Below are 27,334 nucleotides of genomic sequence, written 5' to 3'. Positions count from 1 at the left end.
TGAAAACGCCCACTGATTGAAACCGTGTCTGTCCCAAACACGGGTCCTTACTTGGGTCTGAAAACACATCTGATTGAAACAGTGTCTGTCCCAAACACAGGTACTTACTTGGGTCTGATCAAACAGTGACCATATTTGAGAGATTTTGTACACCTGGAGACTTCTGGATAATCCTGGTGACTGATTTACCAGAAGTCACCAGAACATAAAAAAGTCATATTTTATACCCTGGAGACTTTCTGGAGGCAGATTCATCGAGCAGTGACCATATTTGAGCCATTTCTTACACTTGGTGACTTCTGGTGAATCCTGGTGATTGATTCATCAAAAGTCACCAGGATTTACCAGAACATAGAAAAGACATTTTATACCAGGGTGACTTTCTGGAGACAGATTTATCAAGCAGTGACAATATTTGAGCCATTTCTTACACCTGGTGACTTCTGGTGAATCCGGGTGACTGATTCACCAGAACATTGAAAAGTCATATTTTATACCCTGGTGACTTTCTGGAGACAGATTCATCAAGCAGTGACCATAATTGAGCGATTTTGTACACCTGGTGACTTCTGGTGACTGATTCACCAGAAGTCACCTGAACATAGAAAAGTCATATTTTATACCCTGGTGACTTTCTGAAGGCAGATTCATCGAGCAGTGACAATATTTGAGCCATTTCTTACACCTGGCGACTTTTGATGAATCCGGGTGAGTGATTCACCAGAACATTGAAAAGTCATATTTTATACCCTGGTTACTTTCTGGAGGCAGATTCATCAAGCAGTGACCATAATTGAGCGATTTTGGTGACTTCTGGTGAATCCTGGTGACTGATTCATCAAAAGTCACCAGGATTTACCAGAACATAGAAAAGACATTTTATACCCTGGTGACTTTCTGGAGACAGATTTATCAAGCAGTGACAATATTTGAGCCAATTCTTACACCTGGTGACTTCTGGTGAATCCGGGTGACTGATTCACCAGAACATTGAAAAGTCATATTTTATACCCTGGTGACTTTCTGGAGGCAGATTCATCAGGCAGTGACCATAATTGAGCGATTTTGGTGACTTCTGGTGAATCCTGGTGACTGATTCACCAGAAGTTACCAGGATTCACCAGAACATTGAAAAGTCACATTTTAAACCCAGGTGACTTTCTGGGGGCAGATTCAATCATCCAGCAGTGACAATAATTGAGCAATTTTGTACACCTGGTGACTTCAGGTGAATCTTTTTGACTGATTTACCAGAAGTCACCAGAACATAAAAAAGTCATATTTTATACCCTGGAGACTTTCTGGAGGCAGATTCATCGAGCAGTGACCATATTTGAGCGATTCTGTACACGCTGGTGACTTCTGGAGAATCCTGATGAATGATTCACCAGAAGTCACCAGGATTCACCAGAACATAGAAAAGGCATGAAGATAAAATCGTTAAACAGGTCGAGTACAAACCACAACTTCATTTTAAGCTGCCCAAGTTGATTTCCACGCCATCAAGAGATATTTCGAAATCCTGAAGAAAATGGAAATCGCGTTGGAGGTTCCAGAATGGCTCGAAAGTGTGGAATCCTAATTCGAGAGGTTGATATTAGTCTCAGGATTAATTTTCATCATTTTCACTGAATAAATATTTAAACTCTTGAATTAGTCAAATTTGGATTTTCAAAAATTGTCCAAAAATCGAAAAATTAACTTTCGGACAGCTGAAATTTTAGTTATTAAGGTTTTAGACCATGTTCTTTCCAGAAATCATGGTCCCAGTCAAATTGGAGGCAAACATCTCGAGGAGAAGTTCCTTCGTAAAACACGTTCCAAATTTTTATTTCAGCTTTTGGTTTCGATTTTAAATTTTTTCCACAATTTTTGATCTTCAATTCAATCTAATACATACCTACCTCTGGATCTTTCATACATAGATATTTTAAATGCAAAAAAAAAAAAATAAATAGAAAGACAGGCACAACAGTGGTATCGCAAAACGAACTCATTGAGAGGGATGGGAAAAAGACACTAACCCTATAGCCACAGTGTCAAACTCAAACTTACACTTGTCTATACTTTCAAATCGATTGTGCTAGTTCTTCAGAAACTACCCACTCCACTCGGGTAGATACAAATAAGAAAGAAATGATGCAAAGAAAGAGAAGAGAGCACGAAAGAGAGAGACAAAACTCGCCACAATTAAAAAAATGTAATGATCAAAAAATTTCGTATACTTTACCTAGTTATGTTACATAAAATGTACCAATTCCTAATTAGGCCTACACGGTGATAGTGCTGGCGCGCGCGGCTTTAGATCATATTGTCGTGTTACAAGACAGAGCGGTGGTCGATTATTACGTCACGTTTGATATAGCAAGACCTCCAGTTCTCCAGTCTATCATCGTTATTATTCAACATAACCGAAACAACATCCAATAATAGTAATACCTAATATATGGGTATCGGTCGTCCACTTTCACTTTCGTTTTACTATATCATATGGCTACATATGTACACTATGCACTGCAGTGTGTAGTACAGTACTTTTTCTGCTGTGTGAGCTCTTCCAAACTATGTACCAGCCTCACTCTCTTTCTCTCTCTCTGGAATACTGTCGAATCAACTATCGATATTGTCTCGATTGACCTTGAAACGATTTTTAAAACAACTCTCAACAATTGAGAAATAAACGACGCCGCGTGCGTTACCTACCTATATAAAGCGTACCGTAAATAAAATAGTTATTTCAGCGGCTGCCTTTTTAATGTAGGTAACTCATAGTATTATACATATAGTGTACGAAGAGAAGAAAAAAAAATTGCGATAATAATTATTACGAACGTTTGAGCTGAGCGAATAGAGTACAGTATATAGAAATGCATTATAATGAGATGTAATACTTTTATTTTAATGGCAATGAGAATTTTTCGAAATTATGTAATCGCATGCTCAGTGCTCAGTTCTTCGCCTGCTGCTCTATCTCTCCTGTGCACTTACAATGCGCAGATGTGGAGGTATATAAAATAGGTAGAGGTGTATATCCAATTGCTTTACATTATGCATGTTTATTTTTAAAGTCACGGTCTCAATGAAATAAAACACCAGCAATGCATTTTGCTTCTTATTCGTTGGCCGAATTTGTCCACTAAGCAGTTCTCTCTTCTTTCAACTAGAATCTTTACGTGCTTCGGGTAGAATTACAAGCGATAAGATTCCAAAGTGCTGCAAAATACGAGTACTTTACTCGATATGAATTTTTTTTTTCAAACACGTCGCGTCATCATCCTCATATTATTATCCTAATCAGCTGCGACGACTTCCTTTCATTCTTCGCAAGCGATGGAATAATTCGAGTAAATATTTCTTAGACGCTGCAGTATTGAAAAAATTCTCCAGTATGTTCCTCCTACGCTATACGATAAAAAACCTACGACTGTAAACATTTTTCAAAATGATTTATACCCGACACCTGAACTCTTTACTACTTTCACTGTCAACATGTCAAAAAACCTAAATCATTTATTAAAAGAATAATGAACAATCGCCCGGTCTGCCTGCCTGGTTCACATTACGTAATTCGTAATTGAATTATGTGCATTTCCACCGTGTGCGTTGTTGAATTGAACGTTGCCCTTCAATTTGTAATGTTGTTTATGTATTCTTACGCCTGTAAAACATAACCCAGGCAACTGTATTTGCATAACCAAGTCGTACAAGTTGTATTTTGTGAGAACAGATGATGCTGCAGAAGGGATTTGGATTGGGCGAAGCAACCTCTAGGTGTCAGTTATTTTGCTAATTTTTTAAACAGAACATGGGGACTCACAGAGAAGCGCCCAATAGTAAAGATCAGTTGCTCAAACAAAGGAATGAGGGTTCTGTGGGCGTTGAATTTTTCAAAATGGTTCATAACTTGAGTAAATAGCTGAAAAAATTGACGGTTGGTTGTCATTCTCACTTCAGAAAATAACAATCACGTTTAAAAGTCCCTATTTTGACATGAGCACAAAAAACAACGAGGAGGGGAGTGATTTTCAAAAAAGTACACTTTTTCTTACTCTGTTGAAAATGGACCACGAAACATGCTGTGCTTTTTTGATTTCAAAAAAGCCTCATTTACTGAGAAGAACAGAGAAAGAATATCTACTGATCTTGGCGGAGCAAAAATTAGACTTTTTTGGTGGGAGGTTGAGAAGAAGGGAGTAGAGCTTGAGCACAAAAATACATAATTTACATAGATAATAGTTTGAAGTCAAACTTCAACGTGTGAGCAGTTACATTACATTTTGCCTCAAATAAAAAACGATAGGCAACTATTCAAGCAGGTCTGTATGACTCGAAAATTCGCAGATATTCTTTCGAGATGATACAAAACTGAATTAGTGAATTTATAGCTTGAATCAGTCAAAAAAAATAAATAAAAATTTAGAAGTTTTATATTATGTACTTATAATTTTTTTTTTAGGGAAGAAAAAATTAAGAAAAGAATTTAAACATAGGGTGGAAATATGTAGGTATTTCAGAATTAAGAATGTTTCTTTATCAGACTGTCAAAATAACGAAAGTCGAGGGAGAGACACACAACATTCGTTTTTCAATCTAAGAAACTTATGTACCTACTTTAACCTACACAATTTATCGATTTAGACCCACTAGATTTCAATTTTGTGGTATTCTGTTATTTTGAAGTTTTGGTCATCAATACATCAGGGCTCATACTCAATTTTCTCAAAAAAAAAAAAAAACAGTTTTAGCTAAAAAAAATTTGAAAAAATAACCAAAAAAGTTGTAAGAGGCGAGCAATGTAAATATTATATCAACTGTGAAAAAATTCAAAAAAAAAAAAAAAACAGAAAAATTAGCTAAAAATGCAAAAAAAATTGCAAAACAAAAAATTCTTATTGAAATCTTATAGTTGTCAAAAAGTTCGATTAGCAAAAAAGTAATACATCTGTTCTGTGCCATTTATTATTAAAAAAGTGAGACATTCGCAACTTTTTGACAACTTTTGGCAAAAGGCACTGTTTTTTGACAATTTTTTGCAAAAAACAAACAATAAATTTTAGTAATTTTTAACAAAAAAGCGAGGCTTTCAGCAATTTTTGCCAAAATGAAAATTGTTGCCAATTTTTTTGACAAAAAGCTAGATTTTGAATATTTTAACCAGAGACAAGGTTTTTTGAAAAAAAAGAGAAATAAACCTATAGATCTAAATTTATAATACATTTTAAATTTGATAACTTGTAAATTAGGTAAGAAACAAGAATAAATAATATGAAAAAAAAAATCAGAAATCTTTTTTTGGCATAAAACGAAAACATTTTCACAGAAGTTGTCGATGTTATTATGCTTATTAAAAGGTACCTAATCAAATGTTCTCAAAATGAAATGACATTTTTTTGCATTTTCAAAAAATGTACATAGGGTATAATCGGTAACTAAAAAAAAAAAAAAAAAAAGGAAAAATCCCAGCAAAAGATGCTTCATTTGTAAAATTTGTTAAAATGCGATAAAAACTTTTTTGACAAAACATCACCAACTTTGAGCGAAAAATCATAGAAAACAAATTTAAAACATTTGCAAAAAATTTTCAAGATGTCACTAAATATTATGAAAAACTTGACTGGCAAAAAAGTCACAAAAAATCATCAGAAACTGCCATCATTTTTAATAAAATTGAGTAAAATTTGGAAAAAATTGCTCAAAAAACCATATATATGTACATAATTAAAAGGTTACAAAAACAACTGAAAATGACCAAAAAGTTGAGTAGGTATTGAGTGAAAAAATAACCGAGCTGCTTTAAGAGTTACGGTTCTCCATTCATCTAACGTTCTTTTTCAAAATTTACCCCGAATGAATACCGATTTAATTTCATTTCAGTGAAAAACCAAAGCTTCAAATTTAACGTTACATTAAAGTGTAGGTAGATTTTAAAATATAAAAAAAATTCAAAATTTCAAATCACAAAAAAAATTGAAAATACTTAGGTAGGTTAGGTAACTACTATCTACTTTTAAAATTGAAAAAAAATTATTTCTTTTTAAACAAGAAAATTTTGATATTTTACAAATACCGTAAGTAACGAAAAGTTTAAACGTATTCTAAACATCGAAAAAAATGAGGAGTAGGTAAGTACCATAAAAAAAATGTTTCAAAAATTTATATTTGCAGAAAATAATTTAGATATTTTTTGTTGAATGGCGAAAACACAAGAAGATTTTTAAATCAAAAAATTATAATAAACTATCCATTCAGAAAATGAAAAACAGAAGAAGATTAAAATTTAATTTATTCATTTTATAGGCAGCTAAGTACCTCTACCTAAGTGCATATTTTTGTAACAGAACGCTCAAATTTAATATCACTTTCATTTCGTTTGTTATCTCCTTTTTCAATTTTATGATTTTCGTTCGTATTTTGACGAATGCTTCAATTTTTGACCTTCATTTTACCTGCTGCATAAAATTACATTTTAAAAAAAAAATTTAATGCAATTAAATAAGTGATAAATTAATATTATCAGACAAAACTGAAAATTAAATAATATTTTAAAATCAGTATTAGAAAAAACGACAAAAAAAGACACAATACTTGATATTTAAAAAAATATCCAAAATCAAAAAAAATTACAAATTACATAATTTTTTTTTTTTTTTGAAATATTACACATAGTCTGGATTTTTATCCTTCAGTAAATTACATCTATATCCACATTTTTAAAAACATTCTTCCTCCTTCCCCTCTAGTGTAAAAAAACACATTCGTTTCGAGTACATACCTACATCCGTGTTGAAAATGAAACCCATTTCGATGGGGAGACACAGATGAGTACAAATCTGGAGGATTATAATCCTTCGCTCACCGTCAGTAGTTTTCTTTCTCGACCTTGAATTTGACAGATATTCTACAATAAGTACCTACATATTAGAATTTCAGAATATATTTTATATAACTTTTCACGTACTTAACTCCATACAATAAACGAAAATCCAATCATTTCAGTCTTCAAATTTCAGGTTTTTTCCCAGAACTTTCTCTATATTTAGCAGCCAGACTATATACTTCGTATACCTAGTAGACGATCTCTTGGCTCCATAATTCCTAAATCCGGGTCTACTCGTCGCCTCTCTTTTTTAGTCATTAGCAGAATAAAAAAAATTTATACTCGACTAAAATGTGTTTTAAGAGATGAAAAGCGATTATTAAAATTGCGGTAATTTTAAAATCATAAAATTGTTTGATCGTTAAAATTAGGTATAGGTATGCTCGTTCATGAGCCAATACAGTTATCTGAATATCTATGGACTTCGACTAATACCTAATTGAAAGGTGCTTTGCTGTAGGGGCACATATTACACTAGGTTACGTATTTGTAGACGTACGCGAAACGGAAACGGAAAAACCACAGCTAGTTCCGCATCCTTATACCTACAACATATTTTGTGCATTAAAATAACCCACGTAGGTATAAATAAAGATCACCACTTATGAAAATTTAGATATCACAGCTGCAGACGTAGATGCGAGAGTAAATACTTGAAATTCTTTCCTAATACCGGCGAAAAAACAGATAGAGACGGAGAGATGAAAAAAATTGATCGTTAATACGAATGTAAAGTACGGTGACGTATATATTCAAAATGCAGATTATCATATCGACCTTGAGGATCGATTAATCGTACAAATTTCACGAACACGGCGCCAAATCTACGAACCACTGGTTGGGAAATGGTTATCAACAAATCTTTCGGTATTGCCAACGTGAAAAAAATTTCATTTACGTAAACACGATGAAAAGGATTCGAGAACCGATGATGCTCGGAGGGCAAATTACGTTTATATTTACTATTTACAAGTCGCCGGCATCGATGTCGTGAAAAAATTGACAATTTTTTTTTTCAGCTTCGAGGCGTTCGGAAGTTGGAAATCAACAACACGACGTCTTACGTAAAGAATTACTTGGACGATGAGGGCGACGAAGACGGCGAATACGCTATCGTTATGGTAATCTGTTGATTTTGAGTTTTGTCTTTGGACTTTTGCGCTGCAGCGTGTTTATCTAAACGAGCATCTTTTAAAAGTTTTACGTCATTGCGAACTGCGGCTAATTGATGAAGAAGGCGACGTTTATTCTGCAAACGAGGACTGAATCTGACGATACGATCGGTTTTAATTTGTTGGTCGACTCGGGCCATGTCGCTCTTCTCTACATCGGCTGAAGACTTCTCGCCCCACAAGAACAGAAATCCTTTCTTGTACTTTCCGTGCAAACTGTTGCTTTTGACGTTCGGTGGTAGTTTATACTTTCGAGTAAATCGACGCCAAACTTTACCCAACTGGTCTTCGATGACGTCGTGATGTGCGTTGATCACCACAAATCCATCGGCCACTTTGACCGATACGTCTTCGTAAGCGAATTGACTGATATCCAAAGAGATTCGGAATTCGCGAGAACGAGCGTAGAAGATTTTCGATACACCGCTGTATCGTTGGTCGGTGAATCGCCAAGGTCTGTAGTATCCGGCCAGTGAAGGATAGGCCAACTTTGGTTCCAGAGCTCGGCCATAGCTAAAGATGTATCTGGCTTTTGGGTCTCTACGTACGTAAGCGGGGTCTTTAGGGGGTAGCTTTTTCTCTCGGTCTGGTTTCGTTCCGGCGATTTGAGGCGGATTCGACATGATGCTGAGATCGTCGCAGTAAGTTGATGATTTTTGACCACATTAAGAGTTTTTCTATGTTTCTAAGCAATTTGAAGAAATGTTAACGAGAGGTGTTTCTGTAATGTAAGGTAGTTCTTTTTCGTGAGTTTTGATTTTTTAATTCTACTTTTGCGGTGGAAATTTATGTTATATTTTTATGACCAACGATTTTGAGGAAATGATGCCTAAGGAGGTCTTATTTTTGAACAGATTAGAATCATCTATACTTAGCAGCTGAAATATGAACGTCAATGCATGTAGATAACGTTCTAAATGAACATTTGACTTCAAGCGTATCCCAAAATAAGTTTTAAAGGTTTTAAAAATATGAGATGGAAGAAATTTTTAGTGATTTGTTTCAAAATTTTTACCAAGGTATCTCTAAAATCTAAAAAAATGAAAAACGACGACTTTTTTGTGACTTATTTCAAGAGATTTTTGAATTTAACACGATTTTATTTCGTTTCTGTATTGTATCAATTTTCGGCAGATTTAAACAAATTTTCGGTTAAATCTTCACCAATTTATAAGTAACTGGGAGGCTAATTCTTCATTCAATTTATAGCAACACTCAAAAACTGAGAGAATAATTTTGAAGCTTTTATTATTGCACGTTTTATTTTTTGACAATTATCATTCAATTTTGAAAAAAACAAATAATTCAAAAGGACGACTTTATTATGGTTTTGATGATTTGGTAGACACCTTCAAGTCCTTGAATACCTCCTGTAGTGATTTAAAATCATTGGAGAAAAGTCCTACTTCTGATAAGGAGGCTCCAAAACGACTCGAAAATGGCGGTAATCGATTCTGAAGGACCAACTTTAACATCTCATACCACCTGAAATTTTTTTTAAATGTCTGGTAACTCCAGAAATCACCAAAATGTCCTCATGGCCCTTGAAAATTTGTTTGAATGTCCAGTGACTCCGTGGTGAATTTTGGTGACTTTTTGGTTACAGATTCACCAGAAGTCACCAAGTGGGGTTTCATCTTTTTTTATGACGAATTGTGGGTGAAAAAATTACCAGAATGTCCCCATGGCCCTTCACAACTTTTTTGAATGTCTGGTGAATTCTGGTGACTTTTTGGTGACAGATTCACCAGAAGTCACCAAGTTGGTTTTTGTCTCTTTTTTTGGCGAATTGTTGGTGAAGAAATCACTAAAAAGGTCCCCATGGCCCTTGAAAACTTTTTTGAATGTGTGGTGACTTCTTGGTAAATTTTGGTGACAGATTCACCAGAAGTCACCAAGTGGGTTTTCGTCATTGTTATAGCGAATTGTTGGTGAAAAAACCAACAGAATGTGCCCATGGCTCTTGACAATTTTATTGAATTTCTGGTGAATTCTGGTGACTTTTTGGTGACAGATTCACCAGAAGTCACCAAGTGGGTTTTCGTCATTGCTATAGCGAATTGTTGGTGAAGAAGTCACCAGGATGTCCTCATGGCCCCCGAAATTTTTTTTGAATTTCTGGTAACTCCTTGGTGAATTACAAATTTTCAAGGGCCATGAAGACATTTTGGTGATTTCTTCACCAATAATTCACCATAAAAGCAGAAAGATCCACCAGAATGTTCCCATGGCCCTGGAAAATTTTTTGAAGGTCTGGTGAATTCTGGTGACTTTTTAGTGACAGATTCACCAGAAGTCATCAAGTGTGTTTTCGTCATTGCTATAGCGAATTGTTGGTGAAGAAGTCACCAGGATGTCCTCATGGCCCCCGAAATTTTTTTTAAATTTCTGGTGACTCCTCGGTGAATTTTGGTGACAGATTCACCAGAAGTCACCAAGTGGGTTTTCCTCTTTTTTCTGGCGAATTGTTGGTGAAAAAACCAACAGAACGTCCCCATGGCCCTTGACAATTTTTTTGAATGTCTGGTGAATTCTGGTGATAGATTCACCAGAAGTCACCAAGTGGGTTTTCGTCATTTTATAACGAATTGTTGGTGAAAAAATCACCAGAATGTCGTCATAGCCTGTGAAAAATTTTTTAATATCTGGTGACTCCTTGGTGAATTCTGGCGACTTCTTGGTGACAGATTCACCAGAAGTCACCAAGACGCTTTTTCACCTTTTTTAAGGCGAATTGTTGGGGAAGAAGTCACCAGGATGTCCTCATGGCCCCTGAATTTTTTTTGAATTTCTGGTGACTCCTTGGTGAATTTAGGTGACTTATTGGTGACAGATTCACCAGAATTCACTAAGGGTGGATTCATTCTTCTTATGGCGAATTGTTGGTGGAAAAATCAACAGAATATCCTCATGGTCCTTCAAAATATTTTTGAATGTCTGGTGACTCCTTGGTGAATTCTAGTGACTTCTTGGTGACAGATTCACCAGAAGTCACCATGTGAGTTTTTGTCTTTTTTATCGCGAATTTGTTGGTGAAAAAGTCATCAGAATGTCCCCATGGCCCAAGAAAATTTATATGAATGTGTGGCCGCTTCTTGGCCTTGGTGAATTCTGGTGACTTCCTGGTGACAAATTTACCAGAGATCACCAAGAGGCTTTTTCATCTTTTTTACGGCGAATTGTTGGTGAAGAAGTCACCAGAATGTCTTCATGGCCCTTGGAAGATTTTTTTCAATGTCTGGTGAATTCTGGTGACTTATTGATGACAGATTCATCTGAGGTCACCAAGGCGATTAATTTTTCTTATGGCGAATTGTTGGTGAAAAAATCAACAGAATGTCCTCATGGCCCATGACCCATGATAACTTTTTTAAAATGTCTGGTGATTCCTTGGTGAATTCTGAGGACTTTTTGGTGACAGATTCACCAGAAGTCACCAAGGTCACCAAGGGGGATTTCATTCTTCTTATGGCGAATTGTTGGTGAAGAAGTTATCAGAATGTCCTCATGGCCCTTGAATTTTTTAAAAAAATGTCTGGTGACGCCTTGGTGAATTCTGGGGACTTTTTGGTGACAGATTCACCAGAAGTCACCATGTGGGTTTTCTTTTTTCAACATAAATGTAAAAAATTTGTTGAAATTTCGAAAAATAATATGCAATAAAAAAACATCAAAATTACTTACAAACACAACCCTGTTCTGTGTGCTCCATGAATGTGTATGCCAAATGTCAGCCTCCTAGGTAAACTTATAAAAGTTCTAGCACTTACATGCCAAGTTTAAACCAGCCATATTAATTTGGAGGGACAAGCGACGTGACAAAAAGTTTTCCAAGATTTATAAAAAAAATTAGGTATTCGCGAATTCTGGGTAAAAGTCAAACCGACTCGAACCCCTCAAATTCAACGTCAAATCAAATTTAAAATATCGAATTTGAGCGAATTTCATTGAAATTATTCTTGTTCAGGTGTTCTCAAAATTCTGTGAAAAAAATCATGCCACAAATATCCAACAAACTTATAGTTACGTAAAATTGATCAAAACGGATTTCTAGGACTTCGAAACTGAGTTTATGTACCTAAGGGGTGGACCCAGTCCAATTCCGGAATTGAGATATAGCGTCACCTAATCTGGGTTTTCCTTTATTTTGTAAAGAAAATCAGGCTTTCAGAAAAAACTCAATAATTATTCATAATCGTAACTTACAAAAAATATGCAGAACGAAGAGAATTAAGACGAATGTAAAATTAAAATGAAAAGTGTAGGTGGTTACAACACCATACAAATATGTATTAAAATACATAATAATCAGAATCTCATATACCACAAACTAAAATACCAAACCCTCGATCGAAACCAGCTACACCTTTCTTGTTTTAAGCAGTTTTTTCATCATGTTTTCTAAAAATTAGAAGAAAAAAAATATCAAAAACCACCACCGACCAATTTTATTAAAATAAATTTAAATTATCTGTTCACTGGTCACCCAAATCATCCAGTCTTGACAATTAAATTTATACTTATTACTTATATTTATACATACATGTTAGGTATGTGACTTCCACTTAGCTATATTTAAGCCAGCTGGAAATTATAAATTTGAAAAAAAGTGTGAAACGTGTCGGATGGGTACGACCTTCGATGGTGCATTGAATATAACTATGGTATTTTTTTGAACATATATCTTGGTATTTTGCTCATTATCAACAATACAATTGACAGAATTCCTTGCTCGAAATAGATAGATATCTAAAAGTCGTTAATTTATATTAAAAAAAAAAAAAAAAAAAAAAAAAAAAACGAAGAAATTTTAATCTGCGATAATTTTAAAAATTAAAATAGAAAACATTTCACACATATTCCCTTTCTCTCAATTTTTCCACGTTTAATCTAAAAAAAATCTGAATAAAATAAACGATTAATCTTCAGCTTCCAAGTCAATAAATCTATAAATAACGACATCATTATTAATCCAGTTTGTGTTATTCAGTAGTAATCTTGAGGTTAAAACCGAACCTTGTACTAATTCGAATCGAATCAAAATGCACCTTTGCATCACTTTCTAATCAAAGGACACTAAAGAAGAAATTTTCATTATCTTATCGTTTAAATTTATCAAACGCACTTAGTCATGCGTTGTTTTCGAAAACAATACAATTTTTTCTTTTACTAATCGAAATCGTCTACTGGCCATCACTCGAATAAATAATTAAACAAAAATAACAACCCATTAAAAAAGAATGATTCACGCGACTAAAGAAAAATAAAAATCAAACCGTATAATGAAAGTAACAACCTTCGAGAGTTCCGGGAAAAATGCCATTTCTACACGCATTTTCTCAAATTATAAAAAAAAAATTATTTTGATCAATACGTCATCAACAGAGAGGTACCTAACAAAAAAATAGAAATTTTATTAGTCATAAGTACGCGTTACTTTTATAGAAAAAACGTAGGTACCGAAAAAATTTCAAATCTCACAATATCGGCGAGATAACCTTGATATTGATAATGTAATAATTTACATATTATTTGTATGTATTAGCAGCATGGTTTTTGCAACGTGAAAATAAATACATTTTAATGGAAATTAGACGAGTGAGATAGAAAGATCAATGCGAAAAAAACCACTAACCGAACCGTTTGAGTAATACAATGAACTTTCAACTTATTAATTGAACGGAACACAATTTTTTTTTCATCGTTCGTAGTAGTAGTAGTAGGGATGTTATTTATAAGAGATTTGGAAAATGATGCGAGTTGTTTTACGAGTACACAACTCGGATGTAGACTAACGTTTTAGTTCACAATTTAAACAGGTTCGCGAATTTTTTTCTCTCCGTGTTGATTAATCGATAAAGGGTGAGTACTATTTAATGAGTTTCTAATACTTATATTTTTTAAATTAATTTTTCGCCAACTGTTCATTTAATCGGTTTGCTTTCTTTTTAATCGTATATTTTATGCATCGAGTTGGGCTAGACAGGTAAAAGTATCTGGTTAATTATCGAGAAATTTTCATTATCAACACCTTTTTATCTAAATAACAAAAAATCCAGTTTGCATTTCGAATATCAGATAAGCCAAGTGCAGATCTAGCTCTCATCCGATCGTGTTTCTGTATCACTAACTATTCTATTCGCAATTAATCAACAAAACGATCGTTATATTTGCCAAGTAGGTTAATTAAAGTCGAGTACAAATTTTGTGAAATTTACTCGACCATTGGGATAGTAGAGTTGTAAGCTTTTTCCTGCGATTTGAGTCTGGGATGGGAGATAGGACGGAACTGGAAGTGTTTAGGTGTGATATTTTATGATGTACATTGTGCATTACAGTATTCGCACGAGTATATCCTAGTCGAGTCGTTAATTATCAAAAAAGTAACCGTTAAGGCAATGACCGAAAAGGTGAACGGGAGTGTATATTGATGATAAAGTAACGGTATGATGCAATTGTATGTGTGCTATCGAGATTAAAATTGACCATGTTTCTCGGCTTTATGCTAATTTTGTAGCAGCGTGAAATACGAACGGTGCGGTGTATTGTGTTGTTTTATTTTGACGAGCTTTTCATTGTGTCGTCTTTGAAATCGCGGTGTGTTTGATGGTAATTATTAATTAAACACGATCAAAGTATGAAATATTATAGCTAAGTCATCGTAAATCATTTTTCAAGTAATGGATTAAGTGATAAATAATAAGGTTATGATTATTTGGGAATTGATGAGTTGGTGCTTACTTGGAATAATGGGGTTTTTAACAGCATAAGTACTCGAATGTTTTTTTTTTTTCTAAATAAGTTGCCTTTTTTTGTAAATTTTTTTCTTCTCTCTGAAAGTTTAAATATTTTAAAATATTTTTTCTAATTCCATTTTTTTTTTCAAGTAGGGACAGGAACATATTTTCTACTTATAAACTGATCTTGGTATTTATTGTACTGAACTTTTTGAATATTCAACACCTTTCACGTAATTTTGTTGCCTTGTTTTATCATTTTCATATATTTTTTTTTTTAATTTTATGATTGTGGTAATTTATTTTTCTTTTTTCGCCCAATAATATTGGCCAAATCTCTTTTTTTTCAGAAATTAACCACGTAGTTTATTTTTATTTTTTTAAAAGTATACATAGAATACTTTGATGCAGATGAACTCAGACTGCCCCCCCTTCTCCCTTCCAGTGATCAGATGATACGTTTCTGATAAAGTGATAACTAATTTTTCTCCTACTTTTGATCAAGATGAAATTTTTTCTGCAACTTCCCATTACTTATTGCTTTTTTAATTTAGTTTGATGGATTTTTTCCTTCTTTCTAATTTGTACATAATACTTACTTAAAAAGACTATTGAAATATTTTCTTTAATCTTTTACTTTTTTCTCAGAACAAAATATTTTTTTCAATTTTTTGTTCGTTTTTTTTTTTTTTTTTTTTTTTTTTTTTTTTAATGTAAGTAGGTACTATAAAAAAACAAAATTAAATGCTTTTTAATTTTACTCGGCAAAAATACGTAAAAACTTGAATTTTGAGGAAAAATAAGCAAGTAAAATGAAAATAGGTAAGATGAATATCAATAAAAATTGCTTACTGGAAAAAAAACATCACCCATGAAAATTCAATTTCTTATCATCTTTGTCTTAAAACTACTTTTTCGGTCTCCAGAGCGTTTCAAATTTTCAATGGTCATTTTTAACCTTCCTACACCAATTTGAAATCTGGCGAATTTTTCAGAAATTTACAGCGATTTTCGAAAAAATTTGTAATGTACCTCTTTCTCCCTCATCATGAAATTCACTTTTAGGCACGTGTTTCAAAAGTGAACTACGCAAAACGTGGCTGTAGGGGGAATATAACTAAAAAAAAAATGTTTTCCAGAACAAAATTTCAAAAAATTGAGTACAAATCTTCAGGGAATTGAACTCACTGAATACAAATGTGGGTCTTGAAGGTTAAATTTCAGAATGAAAAAAAAATTGGCTCTTCATTTTTTTTTTTCAGTTTCAACATGCATAAGTAGGTATTTATTTAAGTACCTACCTGGCTAATATTTCTAGTTTTTAGTTTTAAAAAAATATATCTCCGAAATTTCTTTTTTTCTTTATAAAACCTCTAATTAAAAATCTCAAATTCGTATTCAACGAGTTCGACTGGTAGTGGCCTGCTTCAATATTCGTTTTGCAATTTTTTTAGAGTAAGTATAGAGATAGACTTTTTCCCCCAAAATTTGATTTATATTTTTTTGACAAGATTTTTCATTTAAAAAATTGCATGCTGATTTAAGGATAAAACACAAAATATGGTCAAATTTAGTCGTATCAGATATCACGACGAAAAGAATGAAAATTTGGAGTAATTTGATTCGTTGAATCCAAAGTTGAAAAGTGTAAAAAGTTTGCAGGAAAGGGGGGGGAGAGAATATATCGAAAAAAAGTTTTAAAAAATAAACTTTTCGTCAGTTCAAAGCTGACAGCGTGGAATAATTTTCAAATCAATTAGAAAGGTATAGGTAAGTAAGGCCAAAAAAAATGTTTACAAAAAATTCAAAATATTTAATGGTATTTGTTCTGGGAACTTTCACTCACGACCAAAAAATACTCAAAACCGAGTTCAAAATGGGTAACATCCTGACGTGATTGTGATAATGGGCTCTAAAATTACCTTATTACCATCACCATCACAGATGGAGGACAGAACATTTTTTTGAAAAAATCCTGTCTTACCTCGAGTCTTACTTGTACCTAATTTTGAAACAGTCGATTAAGTGGAAATTCAGAGTATACAAATATAAAAAAATGAATAAGTAACATATAGGTAAATATTCCAAGTTGTTATTTCCTCTCCATTTGTTTTTATTTGGGTTTAAGCAAAGAAATCGCAATTTATTATTGCTGGTGAATCAATTTAAAAAAAAGATTTACATTAGGTACCTATTATCTGTACCATTACTTAAACGAGTGCAATAATTTTTGCATTTAAAGAAGTGATAAAACTAATTGCTCGATTATTTTAACCGATAATTAATGATTTTGGTATACAGGTATTATATATGTACAAATAAAATTCCCCAAGTTCAAGTTTAATCTACAAATTAGATAAGATATTCACTCATGGATGAGAATGCAAATTTTTTTATCACTTGAATATTATCTCGAATCAAAATTTAGTGGCGGAGCTATGATACAATTTAAATACTCATTCAATAGACTTGTAAAAGGGAGGGGGATGGAAGCTATCAACAAGAAAGAGTTTTCTTGAACTACCTAATTAAAATTATCGAATTTTCTATGTGGAAAAAAAACATTGGGAGAATTTATCTACATGATTTATGTAAAAAATAAATCAATACTTACTTTCCCATTCCCTCTAAGACGTTTCCTATATTTTGGCTTAAAGGGTTAGTGTTTCAAAATACTCAAGAACGAAAATTTTGAGAATGACTTTCAATCAGTTTTTAAATAAGGCAATCAACAAACAAAAAATGTCCTCTACCAAACTACCTATTTTTAAAACTAAAAAAAGTTACAAACAATTGAAAAAAAGAAAAAAATAATTAATTTTTGGAAAAAATTTTGAATTGATTTTTTTTTTTATTTCAAGCATTAATACTGGTCTTAAACTTTTGAAAATGGAAAAAAAATTCTCAACAACAAGTAGTCTATATGGCTCATTTTAAATAAAATGATAAGATTTCATTTTCAAAATTTTAAAACCAACCGGTGCAGAAAAAATTCACTGAAATGGGAGGATCATCTGAAAATTCTAGCCCAAAAAGTATATAGCTCCTTCAATTTTGAATTTTTCACTCGTTTTCAAAAGTTCAAATCATATTTTTTTTTCAAAAATTATCATCTTTGAAAATTTTTAAAAGAATTTTAGAAAACCAAATAAATTGGCGAGTTTTGACAATTCTCTCCTTAGCAAACGAATCAAGTTGAAATTTTCTCAAAAATTTATTCACGACATAATGTTTTGCTATTATTTCGCATTAACGATCTGAGAAAAAGAAAACACACCTTAGATTACATAATCTCGTCAAAAAATCTACCAACTTCTGCATCACAATACACTTAGTTAGGTCTGTAAATTCCTTCAGGGACACTAGGTGCATTGTGCATTACGTATTGCAGCATATTGCATCTATTGTCATTCATAGAAGTTTGTTTTTTTGGTTTTTGTTTTCTTTCAAACAAAACACCAGTTGGACAAATGATTTAAGAAGACGATCTTATGTAAATTCGCGTTTCATCTTTTACAATTGGCGAATTTCTTTGTCCAGTAGATAGGCAGAAGATGAGGTACCTACCTACATTAGATTACATGTGTATGCGTAAGATACCATCGCACGTGGGTTAAACCTAAAAACGTGTGTAAAATTACTCTTACGTAATGTTTCGCTTTAAGCTACACGATCTCCAATTTTAAAAAGCATACTTCACCATTTAGTGGCCATTTTCCACATAATTAATATCTATAAATACCTCATCAACGTGATTTTTCAGCCTCGCAGACAAAAACTTTGAACGAAAAAAAAAAATGAGAGTTCTCCTCTATCTTTCTATTCCTTATAGCTATGTAGGTGAGTAAATTATTCATAAATTTCGGGGTACAAAAAAAATATATAAAAAAGTTTATAACGAGAATACGTGATCAAAATTAAATACGCGTCTTATTTATGATTTCCATTTTTCTTTCTTTCTTTTTTTTTTTTGTTCTTCATCCGCGTATAAGAGTAGTCGTTGGGTCGGTTAGGTCGTGAATATCATGAAACTAATCACGTACCTGTGATGAGAAGATTGATCTTCGTAATCGTATTCTAATTTTAACAAACACACCGCACCACGATGATTTTGAAAAATTATCCATTTCCATTTTTTTTTTCTTCTTTTAATCAGTATATGGTTAGCTTCTTGCGCGTTAGTATAATTCCACGAACGAGGACAATTTAACCATTATACATATGAACATAATCGTATCGAATAACACATCTGCAACATACCGAATTTATTTAGTATTCAAAGGTCAATTAGGTAATCTTTCATAACGTATTTGTATATCGAGTTTTTTTTTCTGTTTTATTATTACAGATGGCGATTAAAACAACGTATCTGATTTCATGTTTGGTTTTACTGGCCAATTGTAATATATACGCTACTTGCACCTTTCCGACAGAAGATTGCGACGGTATGTACGACATATTATATACATAATTTCTCAGAAAATATCGTATCAAGTTGGAAGGTATTCTATATTACACCCTTCTGTATTTTAAATCCGGAACTACGTAGTACTTTGGTAATATAGACGTACATAGGTGTAAATTTATCACAGATATTTGATCCGTTTATGCATAGTGTATACGAGGATCTCTCTATATGTACCACATAATATATGTATTATGTACACATGATAAAGCCGCAGAATTATTTATTAATCTGCGCTAATGACCTTAACATCAACGTATAATAAGATGTACCTAACCTAACCTACCGGTACAAATATATGTACATCCAATGCGACGCCATTCAAACTAGCCAACCTGATTTTAAACCACACGACACGTCTAACGTACTTTCCTAATGACGTACGAAAAATTTTTATTATTATTATTTTTTTTTTACATTTTAATCTATTCCTCTTAATCTATCATGACATGGCGCACTTTTTACACCACGTTCGTCTCATAATAACAAAATTAAACGCGTTAGGAATTTTTTTTCAACCTACGAATTACAATTTTTAAGTACCTGTGTGACTTAGTGCCTAACTCGCACAATATGAAGATAAGACGAGAAACGTTATCGTTGTAATTTATTCGTCTGCCTGCTTCCAGCACAGACGATTATTTTGTCGTTGCTTTTTGCTATATTATATTTGTTGGCATAGTCTCCATCTATCTCCGAGTATATACCTTGTATTTTTGTCTAGTTTACGCGAGATCGTAAAATATCCTCTTTTTTGGTCGCCTTACTGGCGGGATTGGAAAAAAATTTGAAGAATTTCGCGTACGAGTATCGTATCGTAATAATAAATAAACAACAAAATGTAAATTAAATTTTCCTAGTAATGACGTCCTACTGTTTATTGGCCACTTTTATCGATCCTCCTGAGCCAGCTGGTAAGATTTTAAATATAAATGTTATTTATTTTATAGAAAGGGAAAGAAATAGGTGTATATCACACTGGAAAAAGTAGGTGGCCGATTGAGGAAAGAGAGGCGAGGGAGGATCGTAGGAAACAAAACATCGAAATGAAGGTTGAAATTGATACAAAAAAAGTGAAATTTATCCACAGGGTGTCGAAAGAGTGAATTACCAAAACGTCTCTGAAAAAATTGAATCAGTAATGCAGAATCCATTTCCTTGATCACTTTTTTAAAATCAGCATCATTAAAAAAATATATTTCGGATCCTTTGCAATCAAAATCAAGACCTCATTCAATCACGAATGATGAATTTTTTGTAAAAATAATCAGTCAAAAATACTTAATTGATAAAATTAGAAAAAAATCAATAATTCACATGACAAAATAAAAAGGCTAATAGACCTATAATCTTTTATATAATTTTTAAAACCAAATTTGACATTTCCAATATAAGCAGGGCTCGTAGTTCATCGTACTCAATTTTTATATAAAAGAAGGAACCTCAGTAACCAAAAAAGCTCGAAAATGTAGCTAAAAAGTCATCAATGGAATAATACATTTTAATGCATAGAAAATCACTAAAAAAAAAAAAAAGATGAACATTAAAAATTAAAATATCTGATTTACAATTCTAAAAACTTGCACCAAGTACATTGCTACATTTTGATAAGAAAGCGAATGAGAATTTTCGAAATGTCTATCAAAAAATTCCATTTTTAGCAAAAAGTGAGACTTTGACAATTTCAGTGCAAGAAATTATTTTTTTTTTGGCAATTTCTGGTAAGAAAGCGTAACTTTTGGACAATTTTTGGAAAAAAGTGAAGCTTTATGGAATTCGTTGCAAAAAAACAAATGAATGCGTCACAATAAAAGGGCCCTTGTGAAAAATGATGGTTTTAAGAGAAAAGCGTTTTTAGTATGTGTTTCAAAATTTATGGATTTTCGTTAATTAATTATTTTTGGAAAAAAAAACATTGTGTTATAAGCCCTTTTTATAGTGAACATTGAAATGATTGTGAAAAAACTTCATCCGGGCATCTTGTTGTCTTTATTGGGACAGAAATATGCCCGAAACCAAAAAAATGACCTATGTTGCACTAAAAAGGGCCTAAGTGAACTTAAGCCCTTCTTATTGTGACACACTCAATTCTTATCAATTTTGTTAAGAAACTTATTTTTTGGTAAATTGGTGAAAAAAGTAGAATTTTTGGCTAAAAACAAGAATTTTACAATTTTACTAAAAAGCAGGACTTTTTGAAAATCACTGGTGAAAAAATGATTTATACTTTTCTTTTGGCAAAAAAATGAGACTCTTGTGTAATTTTTGAAAAAAAAGTAAAAATCTTCAGCAAATTTGCTATAAGTCCAAAAGATTTGTCAAAACGCAAGAATTTGACAATTATTGCAAAAAGTAGCAATTTCTGGGAATTATTGACAAAAAATATTTTTTCGCACTTTTGTACTAATTTTTCGGAATGTTTTTAATGAGCGAGAACCTGTCAATTTTTGTCAAGAAAATTTATATTAAAAATCGTAAATGGAATGGTTGATTTGATTAATTACAAATTACTGAATTAATCTTTCGATTAATTAATTAATATTGTTTATTAAAATTAATTAAAATGGTAAATGAATTAGAACGGCGGATCCGGGAGGGAGGGAGGGAGGGAGGAGGGTGGTCGTGAATTCCAACGAATCGGTCGTTTTAAAATTTTGTACGCCTGACAACAGATTAAAATAAAAAATTGATCTGACAAAAATTATTTAAATTATCTATGGAATAATAATGAGTGCCTACTTAAAAAAAAAAAAATGCTGTCATTTTTCTTTCTTTTTTTTTGTAATCAGATTTTTATTATTCAAAAATTTTCTGTTTCATTTTATCATTTGAAAGTTTGTTAAAAAAAAATAAAACCTAGGAAAAAAATTGAATACATGTTTTTGTTTTACACAATCAACCGAGTAATTAGCGAATCCATATTACATTTTTTTTTAGAAACAAACCTCTAATGATTACGAAAGATTGAGTTTTCAATTATTGATTCAGAATTTTGATCAATACAAACATAGAAAAAAAAAAAAAAATAGGCAAGCGATCATTTTTCAATAATATTGATTGTTTGACTACCCGATTAATTTATGGTTAATATAAAAAGTCGACTTCTACGAATTTATCGAAACAATTACGCACAATCATTAAAAATCAAGAGAACCATGAAAATAATTCATCATTCAATAGGCATCGAAAAATAATCATTTTTCTATTTAAGAAGTTTTAATTGATTAAAAAATCATTTTCTAATCGAAAGTTCACGATGAAAACTTCGACAACTTGAACCAATAAATTACAAAATAAAACCTAAAACCTATTCTAAGAAGTACGAGTATATCGAATACACTCGTAATTAATGTAGGCTACATCATAATTTCATCAACTTATCGAATGAACATAATTTTTTGTTTTTGTCAAATGAATTATTTCTATTTCTGTAACTTACGATGTAATTTATGAACTGATTACAGAATCGAAAGTTGGTAGCACCGGATACTTCGCTTCAGGAAGTGCTCACTCTTCGCAATATGTTTTGCCAAGTGGAGAAGTAGTTACTCATTCGAAGGGAAGCAGTATTTCTTCGGCTGATGGAATTAAAAAAACATTTGAACACCTCAAACACGAAGCTAATCAATTCGTGTCGAAACAAGCGTAAGTTTACTGTTTAACATCAATTTTTATACATCTTTTATTAAAAAAAAAAAAAAAAAAAAAAAAAAAAAAACGCAGACGAAATTTAAAGTAGCATCCTTATCTAAATGCGAAAAGAAAATTTTGACACCCTTTTTACTTTACCAGTTCAGTTGGACTATAAAGGGAAAAAATGATAGAAGAGGAAGGGGAGAGAGGTACAAATACCTATTAAAAATTTAAAACTAATAATAAATTAAAAAAAAAAAACTATAAATACAAGTCGAAGTATAGAAAAAAATTGGTAATTAATTCCAATTTCATTCATAATTTACAGAGACACTTTGAATATTCCAAACGCTCTACCACCTCTACACTCAAGCTATGGTCAGGATCTCCAAAGCCTTCAATCTTCTTTTGGCGTTGGCGACCTGACATATCCTTCTCAAGCTCAAGGATACTTCAGCAAATTAGAAAGCGCCAACCATCAGAAACAATTTGTTTCCGGAGCAGGTTCCCAGAACGCTCAAGTTATCTACCATGCAGTACCTCAAACGAAAATCGTATCCACCAAAAAGGAACAAGTAGTGAATAAAAAAGTAATCACTCACGGATCGAATTCATACGGTGCTTCATCAGGATTAGAAGAAATTGAAACCGTAAGTTAATCAAATACTTCATCATTCTTCTTCTTTCTCTAAAAACTATTTACATTCTGTTTCTGAAACTGATTCGAATGAATACCTTTTTTAATTTCTCACATTAAAACAAATTTTTTCGTTTCACAGAGCCAAAACGGATTAGATTCTAATCTGAACACCGACGGTGTACTATACCAATCAGTACCATCGTACGTACAAACCGGAAACACCCACCAAGAAGAAATCGAAACGGTAAAAACGAACGCTCAATTACGACCAGTCGTCATACAAAAAATTCAACAAGCTCCCAGTCAAATTTCCTACAGCAAACACGAACAACAAACAGTGAAACAAAACTCCAGCTCTCAGCTCGTTCCAGGCCTCCCTGGGTACATTCCAAATGGACAATTTACCACCGGTGTCGTCGATTTGAACACTTTTGTCGGCAACAGACTGCCAGCTAAACAACAATCCGTGAATTCTGAAAAACATTACTCGCATAACGAAGATACAGAATCGTCTTACTACGAAGGCGCCGGTTCTTCGGCCAGTTCCGATGTAAACATTCAACAAAAAGAACACAAATATAACGCCGTTCCTTATAACCAAGTAATCGACCGACCAGTGAAAATAAAATACGTTTACGATGGTAAAACTCTCCATAAAATGGAAGAATACAGCTCCGGAGCAGTGAAAAATGTACCAATCACGGTCGAAGAATACGAAAACACTCTGAAAGAAATTCAACAACAAAGCTCCTCTCATGCTTCCCAATCTTACGTTAGTCAACCAGTCAGTCACGAGAAACCAGAATCCGACGGTTACTATTATTACCCCAAAGCTCAAGGATTATCATTACCTTCGAACACACAAACCATCAAGAAAGAAGAATCCCAAAGCTCGCATTCCCAACAAACCATCACCAACGGAAACGTCGAACAATTCTCTCATTTGCCATTAAACGTCAATTCCCAAAAACAATACGCTACCCATTCCGGATACACTGGTACCCAATCCGGATACGCTGGTGTTGTTCCTCCAGCTTCTTCGCAAATTAATTACTTCGAATCGGGAGCTCAATCTGCTGACGCTTTCAATCTACAGAACGAAAATCCCGCAATTTTAGTCAGAGGTGTACCTCAGCTAATACCTGTTCAAAATCAACAACATTCTAGCTCCAGCAGCGGTAGCACTTTCCATTCTTCTAGTTATTCCGGCTCGAACGGAGGCAGTTTCGTGTTCCCAGCTGATTCCATCACTAGTTCCCATACATCCGGTGATGTATTTGAAAAACTTTCATCTTTGAATACCAGCGGTACGAAACTACTCAATTGTGGCGACTGTTTGACCGGCCTAGGTGCTTCGAATTTACCAGTCAAGAATTCCTATGGAATTGCAACCTCTTTCTCAAGTAGCTCGAGTAATATTAATGGTAAAAAGACCGAAAATAGACAAGCTTCGGTTTCGGTAAATGATAACGGAAAAGTAGATACGTACAATGTCAAGTCGTAAGCAAACCATTGAATTTTTTTGTTGTTAGATGAGTTATTTGTTCTTTCTTTTAATTTATTTTTTCCCAAAAATTTAATTTTCTATTTATTTCGATGTTGATGTTATCTAATTTTACTGTGATATTTTTATAATTATAATAAATTATTTTTCTACGTGAAATCTTCGTATTATTTCGTTCATCGAAAAAACCCCCATTGCAGAAAAACCAAAACGACGAAAACGAAATGAAATCGAAACGAATACTTTGAAACGACCACACAAAATCAATGACAAAAACTAAAAAATGAAATCGATTTGAAAGAATGAAAAATCATACACGAGGAGAAAAATCTCTAATATTGAAAACAAAAAATACATCATGGAAACAACCGTCGAAGGGATTGGAAAATTTGTACTTCCATCAACTCGAAATTGAGTACTACTTATACCGTACACCTGAACTCTGTAAAAGATGTTTTCATTTTTTGAGCAGTGTGTATCCTCTTTATATTGTGTAATGCAATCATTTTGAACCATCGAACAGAGGACCAGTTGTGGCAGTCTCAATAGTTACTCTGTCGAGATTTAAATTCCGATGAGTAACGTAATGTTGTAACGAAATAATTTAATTTTAAAATATCAATTTACTTACGAAGAATCTACATCACAGTTCAACGAACGAACGGTCGAACAAATCAATTCCTCAAGATCTTCTCATCGTTAACATAGTATTTATTTCCCAGACTATTTTACGCATGTGATCGATAATTTCTTTAAGTTGGCTATTTTTCAGAACTACTTGCTGCGTAAGAGAAGAACTCGTTAGATCATAGTAACTTATAAATACCTATGGTCACAGTTATACAGTTTAGAAACTTACGTCAATCAAATCTTTACATTCTTCTGTTGCTAGTCGATAAGCTTCCGAAGTTTTTCGTTCTTCAGAAGTTTTAACATCCCATTCTTCTTTCAATGGTATTAAACCCTAAAAAATTACAATCTTTATTGGTAAAGAATCATATCAAATAAAATGCATACATACAGATTTCATCATAATGAATATCGAATACGTACCTCAATATGCATATATTCCATTCCTTGAAGCTGACTATTATCGTTGCACTTTTCGTAAATTAATCTTAATCTTTTGAACAGTCCTTTGATACCGCGAAGATACTCTTGTAATTTCAGTTTTTTATCGTTACTTATGGTATTCGTAGGACCACCAGCTCCATTAGGAGGCTATAACATTCAAGTAATGATATCAATAAATTATCAACGTACGTAGCTACAAGTACGGTAAATTTCACGTATCAAATAACATACCATAATAACCCTCAAGATTTGAAACACGTCTTGAACTTTACAAACGATATCTTGAACTATTTCTTGACCATATTTACACAAAGACGCTGTATTAAACTGTTGATTAGCAGGCGGTTGTTGAGGTACAGGTCCAGAAGCACCGGCAGAAGCTACAGCATTATCAGGTTGTATCGCAGATTGAGCAACAGATTGAATAGATCCATCACTGGGAGTCATTCTGGCTCCCATGTTAGGTCCTCCTCCAGCATTAACTACCTAAAAATAACACATCGATGAAACACATGATTTACCTATATAATGTAAGATCACTTCGATATAATAACCGTACAGCTGAATGTTGTGGAAGAGATGACTGAGGAGGAAACGCGTTCTGCTGTGGTTGAGGTATCGTCTGCTGCTGTACTTGGGCCTGCACAGCTCCGACTTGCTGTGCTTGCTGGACGCTTTCTTGCTGCTGTTGCGAAGGTGTTTGCTGTCGTTGTTGCATTTGCATCTGAAGCTGCTGCGATGTCTGCTGAGCGGTTTGCTGCATTTGTTGAGCGGATATGGGTGAATCGGCTTGTTGCTGCATGTTTACGCCAACATTGTATGTTTGAGGACTCGCGATACCGGCCACTGGGAGAAATATTTGGTAATATATTGAATCGAATGGTTTGAAATAAATAGAAGTGAAATTACCTGATTGTTGGCCTGGAGATGAGATGCCGGGAAGCTGGCCGCTACGAGGGCCTCCGAATTGAGAACGCATATCGTTTTGAGGAGCACCGCCGAAGTTCGGGGGAAATGGGTGCGGAGGTCCTGCCATTGATTTGATTTGGGTGTTAGACTCAAAATATGGATTATATTCAGCAGTTATAGTTCAAATTTTAGTTGTTTTTTTTGCTGTTATCACTTTATTTCAAATTCAAAAAACCCATAGATATATGGATGATATGGATGGATATTTATGAAAAATAAAAAATAAAAAAAAATCGACCACAGCGCTGCCAAAGCATCCAGCC

General features: G+C 33.2%; 3 protein-coding genes across 4 annotated transcripts; 1 reads left to right on the top strand and 2 right to left on the bottom strand.

The window, feature by feature from the left end:
* Positions 1-7,607: 7,607 nt before the first annotated feature.
* LOC135847935 (uncharacterized) lies at positions 7,608-8,945 on the bottom strand. The gene has a single exon (XM_065367677.1). The coding sequence runs from the start codon at positions 8,670-8,672 to the stop codon at positions 7,950-7,952; it is 723 nt and encodes a 240-aa protein (XP_065223749.1). The 5' UTR covers positions 8,673-8,945; the 3' UTR covers positions 7,608-7,949.
* A 5,036-nt stretch (positions 8,946-13,981) lies between these two features.
* Positions 13,982-25,187, top strand: LOC135847892 (uncharacterized). Its single transcript, XM_065367622.1, has 5 exons — positions 13,982-14,035; positions 19,135-19,231; positions 22,716-22,896; positions 23,213-23,534; positions 23,664-25,187. The coding sequence occupies exons 2-5, from the start codon at positions 19,135-19,137 to the stop codon at positions 25,026-25,028; spliced, it is 1,965 nt and encodes a 654-aa protein (XP_065223694.1). The 5' UTR covers positions 13,982-14,035; the 3' UTR covers positions 25,029-25,187.
* LOC135847893 (mediator of RNA polymerase II transcription subunit 30-like) lies at positions 17,965-27,263 on the bottom strand. 2 transcript variants are annotated; one of them, XM_065367624.1, is made up of 7 exons: positions 27,012-27,263; positions 26,662-26,948; positions 26,334-26,588; positions 26,082-26,249; positions 25,888-25,992; positions 25,660-25,809; positions 17,965-19,035 (listed from the first exon to the last, which is right to left on the bottom strand). In XM_065367624.1, the coding sequence occupies exons 1-6, from the start codon at positions 27,136-27,138 to the stop codon at positions 25,711-25,713; spliced, it is 1,041 nt and encodes a 346-aa protein (XP_065223696.1). In that variant the 5' UTR covers positions 27,139-27,263; the 3' UTR covers positions 17,965-19,035; positions 25,660-25,710. The 2 variants fall into 2 exon arrangements, with proteins under 2 accessions (XP_065223696.1, XP_065223695.1); XM_065367623.1 differs by lacking the exon at positions 17,965-19,035 and adding an exon at positions 25,344-25,582 and having other exon boundaries at positions 27,012-27,261.
* Between the last annotated feature and the right edge of the window lie 71 nt (positions 27,264-27,334).

This window comes from Planococcus citri, chromosome 5 (genome assembly GCF_950023065.1).
Source record: "Planococcus citri chromosome 5, ihPlaCitr1.1, whole genome shotgun sequence".
NCBI classification, from domain to species: Eukaryota; Metazoa; Arthropoda; class Insecta; order Hemiptera; family Pseudococcidae; genus Planococcus; species Planococcus citri.
The sequence above is the reverse complement of the archived record's forward strand: the minus strand, read 5'-3'. Positions and strand labels throughout refer to the sequence as shown.

Bases quoted from the DNA above. Each gene is read 5' to 3' on its own strand.
- LOC135847935 (XM_065367677.1), bottom strand. From the start codon at position 8,672: ATGTCGAATCCGCCTCAAATCGCCGGAACGAAACCAGACCGAGAGAAA.
- LOC135847893 (XM_065367624.1), bottom strand. From the start codon at position 27,138: ATGGCAGGACCTCCGCACCCATTTCCCCCGAACTTCGGCGGTGCTCCT. The intron at 26,949-27,011 runs GTAATTTCACTT...TATTTCTCCCAG, and splicing joins ATCTCCAGGCCAACAATCAG to TGGCCGGTATCGCGAGTCCT. The intron at 26,250-26,333 runs GTATGTTATTTG...TGAATGTTATAG, and splicing joins AAATCTTGAGGGTTATTATG to CCTCCTAATGGAGCTGGTGG.
- LOC135847892 (XM_065367622.1), top strand. From the start codon at position 19,135: ATGGCGATTAAAACAACGTATCTGATTTCATGTTTGGTTTTACTGGCC. The intron at 22,897-23,212 runs GTAAGTTTACTG...CATAATTTACAG, and splicing joins CAATTCGTGTCGAAACAAGC to AGACACTTTGAATATTCCAA. The intron at 23,535-23,663 runs GTAAGTTAATCA...TTCGTTTCACAG, and splicing joins GATTAGAAGAAATTGAAACC to AGCCAAAACGGATTAGATTC.